At 43.6% G+C, this 16,311-nt stretch overlaps 1 protein-coding gene across 2 annotated transcripts in view; it reads right to left on the bottom strand.

Annotated features, from left to right (window-relative positions):
• LOC143285571 (kelch-like protein 9) overlaps positions 1 to 16,311 on the bottom strand; it is a 64,266-nt gene that overhangs the window by 11,633 nt on the left and 36,322 nt on the right. For both annotated transcript variants that reach the window (XR_013055704.1, XM_076592967.1), the window contains exon 4: positions 8,361 to 8,594. Coding sequence is in view for 1 of the 2 variants with exons in the window: in XM_076592967.1 (XP_076449082.1) it covers positions 8,361 to 8,594 (234 nt within the window). In the remaining variant the exon portion in view is untranslated. The remainder of the gene's footprint in view (positions 1 to 8,360; positions 8,595 to 16,311) is intronic.

Below are 16,311 nucleotides of genomic sequence, written 5' to 3' on the forward strand. Positions count from 1 at the left end.
TCCCTGACCTAGTTTTCCCCACACAGCACTGGCTGGGTACTGTACCCTTTGTGGGAACCATTCCCTGACCTAGTTTTCCCCACACAGCACTGGCTGGGTACTGTACCCTTTGTGGGAACCATTCCCTGACCTAGTTTCCCAACACAGCACTGGCCTGGCTGGGTACTGTACCCTTTGTGGGAACCATTCCCTGACCTAGTTTCCCAACACAGCACTGGCTGGGTACTGTACCCTTTGTGGGAACCATTCCCTGACCTAGTTTTCCCCACACAGCACTGGCTGGGTACTGTACCCTTTGTGGGAACCATTCCCTGACCTAGTTTCCCAACACAGCACTGGCTGGGTACTGTACCCTTTGTGGGAACCATTCCCTGACCTAGTTTCCCAACACAGCACTGGCTGGGTACTGTACCCTTTGTGGGAACCATTCCCTGACCTAGTTTCCCAACACAGCACTGGCTGGGCACTGTACCCTTTGTGGGAACCATTCCCTGACCTAGTTTCCCAACACAGCACTGGCTGGGTACTGTACCCTTTGTGGGAACCATTCCCTGACCTAGTTTCCCAACACAGCACTGGCTGGGTACTGTACCCTTTGTGGGAACCATTCCCTGACCTAGTTTCCCAACACAGCACTGGCTGGGTACTGTACCCTTTGTGGGAACCATTCCCTGACCTAGTTTTCCCCACACAGCACTGGCTGGGTACTGTACCCTTTGTGGGAACCATTCCCTGACCTAGTTTCCCAACACAGCACTGGCTGGGTACTGTACCCTTTGTGGGAACCATTCCCTGACCTAGTTTCCCAACACAGCACTGGCTGGGCACTGTACCCTTTGTGGGAACCATTCCCTGACCTAGTTTCCCAACACAGCACTGGCTGGGTACTGTACCCTTTGTGGGAACCATTCCCTGACCTAGTTTCCCAACACAGCACTGGCTGGGTACTGTACCCTTTGTGGGAACCATTCCCTGACCTAGTTTCCCAACACAGCACTGGCTGGGTACTGTACCCTTTGTGGGAACCATTCCCTGACCTAGTTTCCCAACACAGCACTGGCTGGGTACTGTACCCTTTGTGGGAACCATTCCCTGACCTAGTTTCCCAACACAGCACTGGCTGGGCACTGTACCCTTTGTGGGAACCATTCCCTGACCTAGTTTTCCCACACAGCACTGGTGGGCTGGCAGTGAGAACACACCACCAGCTACTGCAACAAGGCACCGAGCTGAGGAATTACATTATGCTTTCACTTGGTTTTTCAAATTGTGGATGGGATTTTTTCTTTTTTCAAAGTGTGGATGGGCATTTAAAAACAAAGTGGATGAGTATTTTTTGTTATTTTTATCAAAGTGTGGATGGGCTTTTGTTTTGTTTTTGTTTGTTTGTTTTTCAAAGTGTTGATGGGCTTTTTTTTCAAAGTGGATGGGTTTTTTTCCCCAAAGTGGATGGGCTTTTTTTGTTTCAAAATGTGGATGGGCTTTTTTTCTTTTCAAAGTGCGGAACGGCCTTTTTTTCAAATTGTTTTTTTTTCTTTCTTTTTTCAAAGTGTGGATGGGCTTTTTTTTTCAGTGTGGATGGGCTTTTTTTCAAAGTGGGGATGGGCATTTACAAGGTACTTTACCATGCACACAGTTTTTGACCCCAAGTGGTGAGTGGGCGTTTACTAGATTATGGGCATTTTCATGGAAGTTGCCTCGTCAACACAGCTGGATGTGTGTTGTTCATTTTCTCTGCAACACATCCTCCATCCATCATGGCGGTGAAGCAGGAAGGACTGGTCGTTGAACCACACCTGTCTCCAGTCATTCCTGACAGTCCAGCGACGGTGCTGCTTAGCCCACTGCATACCGTATGCTGCCAGACTCACCACCACTTCCTCAACATCCACCATGTCAGTGTACTGCCCAGGCCGTCTGCCCCATGCTGTCAGACTCACCACCACTTCCTCACTGTCTGGCCCCAAACTGGGCGTGGTCCAGGGAGTTCCTGCATGGTTGCTGAGGCTGGCAGGAAACAAAGCTGGACTGTAGCTGAGGCTGGCAGGAAACAAAGTCGGACTGTAGCTGAGGCTGGCAGGAAACAAAGCTGGACTGTAGCTGAGGCTGGCAGGAAACAAAGCTGGAATGTAACTTTGTAAGTGAGGCTGGCAGGAAACAAAGCTGGACTGTAGCTGAGGCTGGCAGGAAACAAAGCCGGACTGTAGCTGAGGCTGGCAGGAAACAAAGCTGGAATGTAACTTTGTAAGTGAGGCTGGCAGGAAACAAAGCTGGATTGTAGCTGAGGCTGGCAGGAAACAAGCTGGACTGTAGCTGAGGCTGGCAGGAAACAAAGCTGGACTGTAAGTGAGGCTGACAGGAAACAAAGCTGGACTGTAGCTGAGGCTGGCAGGAAACAAAGCTGGACTGTAAGTGAGGCTGACAGGAAACAAAGCTGGACTGTAGCTGAGGCTGACAGGAAACAAAGCTGGACTGTAGCTGAGGCTGACAGGAAACAAAGCTGGACTGTAAGTGAGGCTGGCAGGAAACAAAGCTGTACTGTAAGTGAAGATGGCAGAAAACAAAGCTGGACTGTAGCTGAGGCTGGCAGGAAACAAAGCTGGACTGTAGCTGAGGCTGGCAGGAAACAAAGCTGGGCTGTAGCTGAGGCTGGCAGGAAACAAAGCTGGACTGTAGCTGAGGCTGACAGGAAACAAAGCTGGACTGTAGCTGAGGCTGGCAGGAAACAAAGCTTGACTGTAAGTGAGGCTGGCAGGAAACAAAGCTGGACTGTAAGTGAGGCTGGCAGGAAACAAAGCTGGACTGTAGCTGAGGCTGGCAGGAAACAAAGCCAGACTGTAGCTGAGGCTGGCAGGAAACAAAGCTGGACTGTAGCTGAGGCTGGCAGGAAACAAAGCCGGACTGTAGCTGAGGCTGGCAGGAAACAAAGCTGGACTGTAAGTGAGGCTGGCAGGAAACAAAGCCAGACTGTAGCTGAGGCTGGCAGGAAACAAAGCCAGACTGTAGCTGAGGCAGGCAGGAAACGAATCCAGATGAACCCATCCTGAGCTGCTGTCGTTGCCCTTGGTCTGCCTGATAGTGGGCAGTCAGCAACAACTCTGGTGGCTGGAAATCTTGCCCACAGCCTGCTGATGGTGCTTTGGAAAACTTGGAAATGCCAGGCAACCTTGCTTTGGCTATGGCTCGCCTGTAGAAACCCTTAAGCTGCGTGCCCGTCTTCTGGTAAAGGAGCCATCTCTGCCAAATTCCGCTCTGTCTTCTCCCGGTAACATCAACCCCTTTGTATTGAATTTTTAAGGACATAGTGTGAACTGACTGTTCACAAATTTTATCCATATCCACTCAGGGAAGGCAAGTGAGCAACCAAAAATTGCAGTTTTGATGTTTTAGCCTGTCCCCTTGTGTGCATCACATGCAGAGTGAAACCTGCATTGATGTAAGGTCAATGTCCAGACCAACATTTGTTAAAGACAAAATTTGGTTACTGCATGATAATCACAAAATCATTTTAAAATAAACAACTCTGCATTTCTTTTTTTAACAGGACTAATTTCTCTCTCTCTCGCTCTCTCTACACACACACACACAAAGAGTTGGGTCACCTCAAAATTATCCAGGATGAAGTCACATTATTCATACATACAAACATATGTGTAAAGCCCAAGTGTTGGGTCACTTCAAGGTTGTCCAGGATAACGTCACACACTATTTATACTGACATACACCTGGGAACAACACAAGTGGCGGGTCACCTCAAAGTTGTAGAGGATGAAGTGTCACACTATGGATATGAAAGGTGTGGTGGGTCACCTCAAAGTTGTCGAGGATGAAGTGTCACACTATCTATATGAAAGGTGTGGTGGGTCACCTCAAAGTTGTCGAGGATGAAGTGACACACTATCTATATGAAAGGTGTGGTGGGTCACCTCAAAGTTGTGGAGGATGAAGTGTCACACTATCTAACTATATGAAAGGTGTGGTGGGTCACCTCAAAGTTGTGGAGGATGAAGTGTCACACTATCTATATGAAAGGTGTGGTGGGTCACCTCAAAGTTGTCGAGGATGAAGTGACACATTATCTATATGAAAGGTGTGGTGGGTCACCTCAAAGTTGTGGAGGATGAAGTGTCACACTATCTATATGAAAGGTGTGGTGGGTCACCTCAAAGTTGTGGAGGATGAAGTGACACACTATCTATATGAAAGGTGTGGTGGGTCACCTCAAAGTTGTGGAGGATGAAGTGTCACACTAACTATCTATATGAAAGGTGTGGTGGGTCACCTCAAAGTTGTATGTGATGAAGTGTCACACTATCTATATGAAAGTTGTGGTGGGTCACCTCAAAGTTGTCGAGGATGAAGTGTCACACTATCTAACTATATGAAAGGTGTGGTGGGTCACCTCAAAGTTGTGGAGGATGAAGTGTCACACTATCTATATGAAAGGTGTGGTGGGTCACCTCAAAGTTGTGGAGGATGAAGTGTCACACTATCTATCTATATGAAAGGTGTGGTGGGTCACCTCAAAGTTGTGGAGGATGAAGTGTCACACTATCTATATGAAAGATGTGGTGGGTCACCTCAAAGTTGTGGAGGATGAATTGTCACACTATCTATATGAAAGGTGTGGTGGGTCACCTCAAAGTTGTGGAGGATGAAGTGTCACACTATCTATCTATATGAAAGGTGTGGTGGGTCACCTCAAAGTTGTGGAGGATGAAGTGTCACACTATCTTACTATATGAAAGGTGTGGTGGGTCACCTCAAAGTTGTGGAGGATGAAGTGTCACACTATCTATCTATATGAAAGGTGTGGTGGGTCACCTCAAAGTTGTGGAGGATGAAGTGTCACACTATCTTACTATATGAAAGGTGTGGTGGGTCACCTCAAAGTTGTGGAGGATGAAGTGTCACACTATCTATATGAAAGGTGTGGTGGGTCACCTCAAAGTTGTCGAGGATGAAGTGTCACACTATCTATATGAAAGGTGTGGTGGGTCACCTCAAAGTTGTCGAGGATGAAGTGTCACACTATCTATATGAAAGGTGTGGTGGGTCACCTCAAAGTTGTGGAGGATGAAGTGTCACACTATCTATATGAAAGGTGTGGTGGGTCACCTCAAAGTTGAGGAGGATGAAGTGTCACACCATCTATATGAAAGGTGTGGTGGGTAACCTCAAAGTTGTCGAGGATGAAGTGTCACACTATCCATATGAAAGGTGTGGTGGGTCACCACAAAGTTGTGGAGGATGAAGTGTTACACTATCTATATGAAAGGCGTGGTGGGTCACCTCAAAGTTGTCGAGGATAAAGTGTTACACTATCTACACTATCTAACTATATGAAAGGTGTGGTGGGTCACCTCAAAGTTGTATGTGATGAAGTGTCACACTATCTAACCATATGAAAGGTGTGGTGAGTCACCTCAAAGTTGTAGAGGATGAAGTGTTACACTATCTAACTATATGAAAGGTGTGGTGGGTCACCTCAAAGTTGTAGAGGATGAAGTGTCACACTATCTATCTATATGAAAGGTGTGGTGGGTCACCTCAAAGTTGTCGAGGATGGAGTGTCACACTATCTATATGAAAGGTGTGGTGGGTCACCTCAAAGTTGTGGAGGATGAAGTGTCACACTAACTATCTATATGAAAGGTGTGGTGGGTCACCTCAAAGTTGTCGAGGATGAAGTGTCACACTATCTATATGAAAGGTGTGGTGGGTCACCTCAAAGTTGTGGAGGATGAAGTGTCACACTAACTATCTATATGAAAGGTGTGGTGGGTCACCTCAAAGTTGTGGAGGATGAAGTGTCACACTATCTATATGAAAGGTGTGGTGGGTCACCTCAAAGTTGTCGAGGATGAAGTGTCACACTATCTATATTTAAGGTGTGGTGGGTCACCTCAAAGTTGAGGAGGATGAAGTGTCACACCATCTATATGAAAGGTGTGGTGGGTAACCTCAAAGTTGTCGAGGATGAAGTGTCACACTATCCATATGAAAGGTGTGGTGGGTCACCACAAAGTTGTGGAGGATGAAGTGTTACACTATCTATATGAAAGGCGTGGTGGGTCACCTCAAAGTTGTGGAGGATAAAGTGTTACACTATCTACACTATCTAACTATATGAAAGGTGTGGTGGGTCACCTCAAAGTTGTATGTGATGAAGTGTCACACTATCTAACCATATGAAAGGTGTGGTGAGTCACCTGAAAGTTGTAGAGGATGAAGTGTTACACTATCTAACTATATGAAAGGTGTGGTGGGTCACCTCAAAGTTGTAGAGGATGAAGTGTCACACTATCTATATGAAAGGTGTGGTGGGTCACCTCAAAGTTGTGGAGGATGAAGTGTTACACTATCTAACTATATGAAAGGTGTGGTGGGTCACCTCAAAGTTGTAGAGGATGAAGTGTCACACTATCTATCTATATGAAAGGTGTGGTGGGTCACCTCAAAGTTGTCGAGGATGGAGTGTCACACTATCTATATGAAAGGTGTGGTGGGTCACCTCAAAGTTGTCGAGGATGAAGTGTCACAATAACTATCTATATGAAAGGTGTGGTGGGTCACCTCAAAGTTGTGGAGGATGAAGTGTCACACTATCTATATGAAAGGTGTGGTGGGTCACCTCAAAGTTGTGGAGGATGAAGTGTCACACTAACTATCTATATGAAAGGTGTGGTGGGTCACCTCAAAGTTGTCGAGGATGAAGTGTCACACTATCTATATGAAAGGTGTGGTGGGTCACCTCAAAGTTGTCGAGGATGAAGTGTCACACTATCTATATGAAAGGTGTGGTGGGTCACCTCAAAGTTGTGGAGGATGAAGTGTCACACTATCTATATGAAAGGTGTGGTGGGTCACCTCAAAGTTGTGGAGGATGAAGTGTCACACTATCTATATGAAAGGTGTGGTGGGTCACCTCAAAGTTGTGGAGGATGAAGTGTCACACTAACTATCTATATGAAAGGTGTGGTGGGTCACCTCAAAGTTGTGGAGGATGAAGTGTCACACTATCTATATGAAAGGTGTGGTGGGTCACCTCAAAGTTGTGGAGGATGAAGTGTCACACTAACTATCTATATGAAAGGTGTGGTGGGTCACCTCAAAGTTGTCGAGGATGAAGTGTCACACTATCTATATGAAAGGTGTGGTGGGTCACCTCAAAGTTGTCGAGGATGAAGTGTCACACTATCTATATGAAAGGTGTGGTGGGTCACCTCAAAGTTGTGGAGGATGAAGTGTCACACTAACTATCTATATGAAAGGTGTGGTGGGTTACCTCAAAGTTGTCGAGGATGAAGTGTCACACTATCTATATGAAAGGTGTGGTGGGTCACCTCAAAGTTGTGGAGGATGAAGTGTCACACTATCTATCTATATGAAAGGTGTGGTGAGTCACCTCAAAGTTGTGGAGGATGAAGTGTCACACTAACTATCTATATGAAAGGTGTGGTGGGTCACCTCAAAGTTGTGGAGGATGAAGTGTCACACTATCTATATGAAAGGTGTGGTGGGTCACCTCAAAGTTGTCGAGGATGAAGTGTCACACTATCTATATGAAAGGTGTGGTGGGTCACCTCAAAGTTGTCGAGGATGAAGTGTCACACTATCTATCTATATGAAAGGTGTGGTGGGTCACCTCAAAGTTGTCGAGGATGAAGTGTCACACTAACTATCTATATGAAAGGTGTGGTGGGTCACCTCAAAGTTGTCGAGGATGAAGTGTCACACTATCTATATGAAAGGTGTGGTGGGTCACCTCAAAGTTGTCGAGGATGAAGTGTCACACTATCTATATGAAAGGTGTGGTGGGTCACCTCAAAGTTGTCGAGGATGAAGTGTCACACTATCTATATGAAAGGTGTGGTGGGTCACCTCAAAGTTGTGGAGGATGAAGTGTCACACTAACTATCTATATGAAAGGTGTGGTGGGTCACCTCAAAGTTGTCGAGGATGAAGTGTCACACTATCTATATGAAAGGTGTGGTGGGTCACCTCAAAGTTGTGGAGGATGAAGTGTCACACTATCTATATGAAAGGTGTGGTGGGTCACCTCAAAGTTGTGGAGGATGAAGTGTCACACTATCTATATGAAAGGTGTGGTGGGTCACCTCAAAGTTGTGGAGGATGAAGTGTCACACTAACTATCTATATGAAAGGTGTGGTGGGTCACCTCAAAGTTGTGGAGGATGAAGTGTCACACTAACTATCTATATGAAAGGTGTGGTGGGTCACCTCAAAGTTGTGGAGGATGAAGTGTCACACTAACTATATGAAAGGTGTGGTGGGTCACCTCAAAGTTGTGGAGGATGAAGTGTCACATTATCTATATGAAAGGTGTGGTGGGTCACCTCAAAGTTGTCGAGGATGAAGTGGCGGGCACGGGAGCACATGCTGGCCAGGGAGTAGAGCTCGGCCAGGTTAAGGATGTCCACACAGTTGTCCTTGGTGATAGCCATCTCCAGGTACTTGCTGCACAGGTCCACAGCCACTCCCACCTGCAGATGTGTGGCCGCTGACAGCACCTCCTCCACGTTGTCCACCGTCAGGGCCAGCATCCCCGTGTACACAAAGTCCACCACCACCTGCACACACACACACACATATCCCTGTGTACACAAAGTCCACCACCGCCTGCACACACACGCATTCCTATGTACACAACATACACATCCCTGTGTACACAACACACACACACACATCCCTGTGTTATGTGTGTACACAACACACACACACACACACACACACATCCCTGTGTACACAACATACACACATCCCTGTGGACACAACACACACACACGCATCCTGGAGTACACAACACACACACACACACACACATCCCTGTGTACACAACACACACACACACACATCCTTGTGGACACAACACACACACATCCCTGTGTACACAACACACACACACACACATTCCTGTGTACACAACACACACACACATCCCTGTGGACACAACATACACACACACAAACACACATCCCTGTGTACACACACATCCCTGTGTACACCAAGTCCACCACCACCTGCACACACAGTCACTGGAATAGTCAGTATTGGAAGATTTATAAAATAATATATGTACTCTCATTGGGATTTTTTTTAAAGAATCTCTCTCTATATATATATGTATGTATGTATGTATGTATGTATGTATCTCTCTCTCTCTATATATATATATATGTATGTATCTCTCTCTCTCTTCTCTCTCTCTATATATATATGTATGTATCTCTCTCTCTCTTCTCTCTCTCTCTCTATATATATATATGTATGTATCTCTCTCTCTCTTCTCTCTCTCTCTCTATATATATATATATGTATGTATCTCTCTCTCTCTCTCTCTCTCTCTCTGTGCACACACGTTTTTTTGATCGCTCTGATGTTTTGATGTGTTTAATGGTGTCAGAGGACGTCATTTTGTGTGATTTTTTGTTGGTTGTTTTATCAACACAATGTGACTGCAGTGGTGTGATTATAATACTTCGATGAACAAGGTATGGACTGTAATTAGAGTTTGATTATCTACATGGAATTATGAAGAAACATTGTCCTGACGTTTGCTCAGTGGTGTCCAGTGTGAAACGCTGTAAAAGTGTCCGTTCTGCACGTGCAGTTTGTTTTGTTGTCACGGTCAGCGAGACCTGTGCGCCCTGAATACGGACAGCCGCTGTACATTGTGTGATTTGTGATCTGTGTCATGAATCATTAACTTTTCCTTGTCCCATGTCCGAGTGGTCTGAACTATATATTATGATACACAGTCATGCTAATCATATGTTGAAGTTTCTTTATCATGATGGATAGCAGCGTTGAGATAAGAGACTGTAAATTACAGCCGACAATAGATGACCTACAAAAACGATTTTCCTGTACAGAAATAGAACTTGTTGCATGGAGGAACTGCTTGTGTTATCGTTATGCATCAATTACCGATACATTCATTCTGACAGAAAAGAACGATTATGATTACGATGATAATCCCCTTTTCCTTCCCTTGTGGATTGAAGACTCGGTTCCCACCAATCTGGCCAAGACTGTCATAAGACTGTTCAGTCAACACCCGGTTCCCACCAATCTGGCCAAGACTGTCATAAGACTATTCAGTAAACAGTCTAAACGTGTGACCCTGTCCTTGTATTATACTCGGCAAGGCTCAGGAACTTTATTGTGTCAGGGAAGTGACTGTGTTAAATGGGACACAGAGGAATGTGAAGTTTTGAAAGACACTGTGTATGAGTATTGTAAAAAGCAAGATTTGCATGCCTTTCAGACTGCAATACTCTCGATACCACTGACCTTCCTGACAGACAGTAATAACAGGTTAGATTTATCTCCCCCTGTGTATACCCAGAAGGAAGTAGCCCCCCCTCCACCAGTACCCATGCACCCAGAGTCAGAGCAGTTACAGAATGAAGGAAGTATTCTTCTAGAATTTATGGGTGACTTTTCTGTGGTGTCTCCTGCAGTTCAGATAACCCCTTTTGACAAAGATAAGGGTCACCATGAACAGACACAACCCCATCCAAATGGTGACGAAAGCCGGACTTCCCCTGTAAGTACCAGTCACAGACGAATGGCAGTGAAATCAACTCCAAAACCATCCAAACAATTAAAACGTTATCGCAGACGAACGCTTTGCCCTACAAACTATGCTGATAAAACTATCTTTGAAAAACTCCAAAGTGTTGAAACAACTATTGAGGATCTGATAAACAGCCAAGCCGACAGTGAGATTCATTTTGTATCAAGTCTAGAAGACTCTAAAGTTTCCATTAAGAATGAACTCAAACACCACATTGACCATAAGGTTGAGTCCTTACACTCTGCTCTTGACAGTCTAAAAACCATTATCTCTGACGTCAGTTCCGCAGTAACCAGCCTGTCAAAAGAAAATCATTCACTAAAAACACAACTTGGGACTCTTCATTCAGAAATAAAACAAGTGAAGAAAAAATCTACCTCATCATGTAGTACTTCCACCCAGTGTGGTCTGTCTGACAGTAATGCTTCAGAGAAGTATTTTGACCAACAGACCCAAATCCTGTCAGTCTCTGATGACCAACGTTCTGGTCCATTGACAGCACAGTCCACAGTATCTGGTGATTCCTTGCCACAGAAAGGTGATAGTGATGAGGTTTGTCTTGAAAGCACACCTCAGTTTGTTTCGGCAGTTCATCAAATCAACACTGAAAATATAGATGTACCAGTACAAAATCGGTTTGATGTTCTGTCCGAATCCAGCCAGCAACAACCTGTTGACAGCAGTCACAGAGTCCCACACTCTCCCAGAGTCAAAAGTACCCCAGATACCTCTACACATGATTCCTCACATGATGGTAAAATACTGAATCAAAAGATGTCCCCAGAGAAAGTACTGAGTGAAATAAACATCCCCGCCGATTCCTCCTCGTTACTGATAGGGGACTCTGTTATAAGATATGTGAACCCAAAGAGACTACAGACATACAATGACCCACTCTTCAAAATATGTATTCCTGGACTAACAGTCACTGATCTCACCCAGTGGTTAAAGTACTCAGAAAAGAAAGACCATATTCACACTGTTATTGTCCATGTTGGGGTAAATGATTGTCCAGCGGGACCAATCTCAACACAGAACTGGTGTGAACTCATTGACCTGTGTACCAGTTGTTTTCCCTCAGCATACATAACATTAAGCTCCATTCTCCCTGCTAGAGGTCGAAATCAACTGAATAACGCCATAGCGCCATCAAACAGAAGTTTGTATTCTGCCTGCACAAGCATGAAGGTAGACATGATTGATCACTACAGTGCATTTGTAACTCAGAACGGGGCACCATGTCAGGCATTATATAATGATGCCACTCACCCCAGTAGAAGAGGGACGGCCTGCCTTGCCGTCAACTTTAAGAAAGTTCTCCCTCAGTCTGGGCGTGCAGACAGCAAAAACCGCCCTGAAGACGTGGGGTCCTCACGTCCTTCCTCAGGACACAGAGATGGAGGGAGAGACCCGCACTTCAACAGTGGAGCAGCTTCCTCACACTGCTCTCAGCACCCAGACTCTACAGACACAGGTTCTCCTCCCTTGTCATCCACTGCCCACTTTCCCCCTCTGCCGTCCCGGAATGACCGGCGTGTCACCTTCAGTGAGGCACGTCCACCTCAGTGAGTCCGGGCCCAGGACCGTACACCTACAGACTGGATGGCGGATGATGTAGGGGAAGATGTACCTCCCCTCAAGACAGACGATCCCGGGCAAACACAAACCCATACCCCCCACCCAATGGCTTTTCATCCTTCCCACATGCCCCTCCTTCTTACCCTCTCCCACGTCACATAAATCCTTATATCCCACATCCCAGATTCCCAGACCCATTCCCTTTCCCTCCCTTCAGTACCCACAGTGGAGGGTTCACACACAGTCAGTACCCAGGACCAGGTGGCATGGACTTCGCACCTACACCACAGGGCGGATCCATGTGTGACAACCACAACTGGCTCCCACACAGCCCTGTTGGCCAGTGTGCACAGCAGCTGGTCAACCTGGCGTCACAGCTGGTGTACGACCGAGACCGTCAACGACCGACGCCACCATGGTAGCTATGGAGCATCGGGCTGCTAATATATATATTGACATTATCTGATACGGTATGGCTACACTTGTGTGCCATATATGCGGCCTATGACAATGCGGCATATACAGGACTGAAAGGTCGCTATTATGCTTTGCATAAAACAGACATTATTCATATATCTTTTAACTACATTTGGTTAAACAATGTTAAACTGAAATAAAGAATATATTTTCACGTTGTTCATGTATTGTGAATTCATTGCCAATTCAGGCCAGTTTTCACACTCGGATTGGGACGGTGTAATACTGCACGTTACTCTCTGTATTGTTGACTGAAGTTGTGTGAACAATTGGTGTCACGTGTCTATACTTAAACCTTTAATTTTTTTCAGAATTTTTGTCTTTGTACAAAATTTAACCGTTGTATTTCTGCATTTCTTAAATAAGTTTATTCAGAATAACTTGTATCTTTATAAGTGTTATTGTGTTTGCTCAGGACATTCACCACTTGCATTTGCCCTGTGATTATATCAGCATTGATTATGGAGAACTGCTCCAACACCCCCAAGTGGCTGACTAAAACTGGATTCAAAATAGGATACCTTAATATTTGTCATATGCTGAACAAGATGTCAGACATTTCCCCCATCCTTTCTAATTCTGGTAATTGCTTTCACGTTTTTGCCTTTTCCGAAACACGATTATCTGATGTTGTTTCAGACAATGTGATATCTATTCCAGGATACCACCTCATCAGGCGTGATGCCACGGTTAAACTGGAAACAGGATTGGTAGCTTATGTTCATCAGTCTGTAAATTACAAAAGAGTTAGTATTTTTGATAAATATAATATTGAATGCATTTGGTTAGAGTTTCGCTTAAAAGGGACCAAGCCAATCCTTGTATGTTTTCTATACAGAAATCCCGAAGAAAGGGTTGAGTGGCTTGATCGCTTTGAGCACATGATGGAAGATGCAACTAACTATTCCACCGAAATTATTTTGCTGGGTGATTTTAACATTGATTTGTTAAAACCACATGATAGCTGGAAGGGAATCACTGAAATGTATAATCTAACACAGATAGTTAATACTCCAACAAGGAAGACACTTCTCTCTGAAACACTAATCGATCACATTTACGTTATAACCCTAGAAATGTTGTAGAAACCTCTGTTCCTGTATTTGGCCTTAGTGATCACTTTCCAATATGTCTAACATGGTCAAAGAAAGGCATAAAAATCCCCAGATGCAGTCACAGGTATATGTCATTTCGTAGTTACAGAACTTTTGACACAGAAGGGTTTCTGTTTGATTTATGTATGGCTAAATTTTCTGATGTTTACCAGTGTACCGACCCTGACAGTGCGCTTGCGACATGGTATAAGTACTTTCTTACCGTTTTCAACAAACATGTTCCCTTGAGGACTAAACGCGTTAGACAGGATAATAAGGCCCCATGGTTGACAGAAGATATAAATATTGAAATAAAGGCCCGAGAACTATTATTAAAAACTACAGGAAAAGATGAGAAATTTAAGAAACAGAGAAATAAAGTAACATCAATGAAACGGGCTGCCAAAAAGAAATATTTTAGTGATTTGATAATATCTAAAAGAGATACAAAATCCATTTGGAAAGCTATCAACCAACTGTCAGGAAAAAAAAGTTCAGTTTACTCCTTCTGGGAATGAGATGTCAGCTGAAATTCTAAATATACACTTTACCACTGTCGCAGAAAGAACTGTCGGGGTTGATATCACCGAGTCCAATGACTTACAATTGCTCAAATGTTTTTGTAACACGAAAAGAATACATTCTAACTTTCAGCTAGCATACATTAGTGTACATGATGTTTTCAAAGAATTATGCTCATTAAAACAGTCTACATCCCGAGGTTTAGATGGTATCGATAGTAAGATTTTGAAGATAGCATCACCTATCATCTCTGAACACATCACGTATATCTATAACCTCTGTATAGAAAAACGCTCCTATCCACAGGCTTTTAAGAATGCTAAAGTGTTACCTGTCTTTAAATATGGTGATCCATCTGACCCTACTAACTATAGACCTATATCAATATTGTCCACATTATCCAAACCCCTCGAAAAACATATCAAACTTACCCTTCAGTCACATTACAACAAATATGATTTATTTCACCCCAATCAAAGTGGCTTTACAAAAAATTATTCCTGTCATACTGCACTGACTAATCTTGTTGAGGAATGGCATTTAAACATTAATGATAACTTATTTACTGGGTCTGTTTTTGTTGATTTTGCAAAAGCCTTTGATACAACAGATCATAAACTACTTTTGAAAAAGTTAGTCATGTATGGCTTATCATCTGATTCAGTTGAACTGATATCTTCTTTTCTTGATAATAGGAAACAAGCGGTTATCCAAGCTTCTAAAATGTCCCCTCTTATGTCAGTTAATTATGGTATTCCTCAGGGATCAGTTTTAGGGCCTATTTTATTTTCAATTTATATAAATGATCTTCCACTTCACGTTTCATCCTCTTGCGAACTTTTCGCTGGTGATACAACACTCCATCAAAAAGACGCAAATGCCAATACAGTATGCACTAAGTTGCAGAGCGATATTGATAAACTTATAAACTGGACTGAAATGAACCACATGGCAATGAACCACATGGCAATTCACCCACAGAAGTCTAAATTTATGTTAATCACAACCAGACAAAAGCGACAAAATATCAAATCTAAAATAAAAGGGCTCAAGGTACTTGATAATGATTTGCTGGAAGTTAGTTCTTATAGACTACTTGGTCTTACACTTGACAATAACCTTTCCTGGTCTTATCATATCTCTGCTCTATGCAAGAAGTTATCGAAAAAAGTATTTCAGCTCAATAGAATTAAGCATTTCCTTAATCAGCATACCCGTAAATTATTTTTTCATGCATACATCCAACCTGATATTGACTATGCATCAACATGCTGGGACGGGGCTAGTAAAAATTGCTTAAAACCTCTTGAAAGTATATACAGACGTTCCCTTAAGCTCATTCTCCTTAAATCTTCTATTCAAGCAAATGACTATGTTGAACTAAATATTCTCCCCTTTCATCTTAAATGTCGCTTTAACAAGGGTGTTTTTATGTTCAAAATTATGAAGAACTTTGCACCGCCCTATCTTTATAGGAAATTCCCAGAAAGAATCATTCGTAGCAAGAGTACCATTTTTACCCCTCGTCCCAGAAATAACCTTTTCATGTCCTCTCTCACTTATTCTGGTGGTAAACTGTGGAATGAAATCCCCGAGTATCTTAGAAATAGATCTACTATAGCATCTTTCAAAAAAGCGTATCAAAAATATCTGATGCAACAAATGTAATTAGTACCAGCAAAATCAAAGCATATGATGAGATCCTAGTAAGCCAGCGTACTTTGATTAATTGTTCTCCAACAGTGTGTAAGCAAGGAAAATCGGCGACTGTAAGTATGCGTGTGTATCTCTGTGTACTTGTATGTTCGAGATTACGTGTATAATGCCTGTGTGTGCACACATGTGTGTGTGTGTTTGAAGATTTTCATGTGGCAATGTTTTGTATGATTTTCATGTTTCCGTAATTGTAGTCTTTGATTCATCCATTTATGTGACTATTATTATCTATTTGGTTTTTTCTATGTCATTTATTATGCATACTTATTTCATTTATTACAATGTATTTATGTGTGTGTATGCGTGTGTGAGGGCATGGTG

The sequence above is a fragment of the Babylonia areolata genome, chromosome 9 (assembly GCF_041734735.1).
Source record: "Babylonia areolata isolate BAREFJ2019XMU chromosome 9, ASM4173473v1, whole genome shotgun sequence".
Taxonomy (NCBI): Eukaryota; Metazoa; Mollusca; class Gastropoda; order Neogastropoda; family Buccinidae; genus Babylonia; species Babylonia areolata.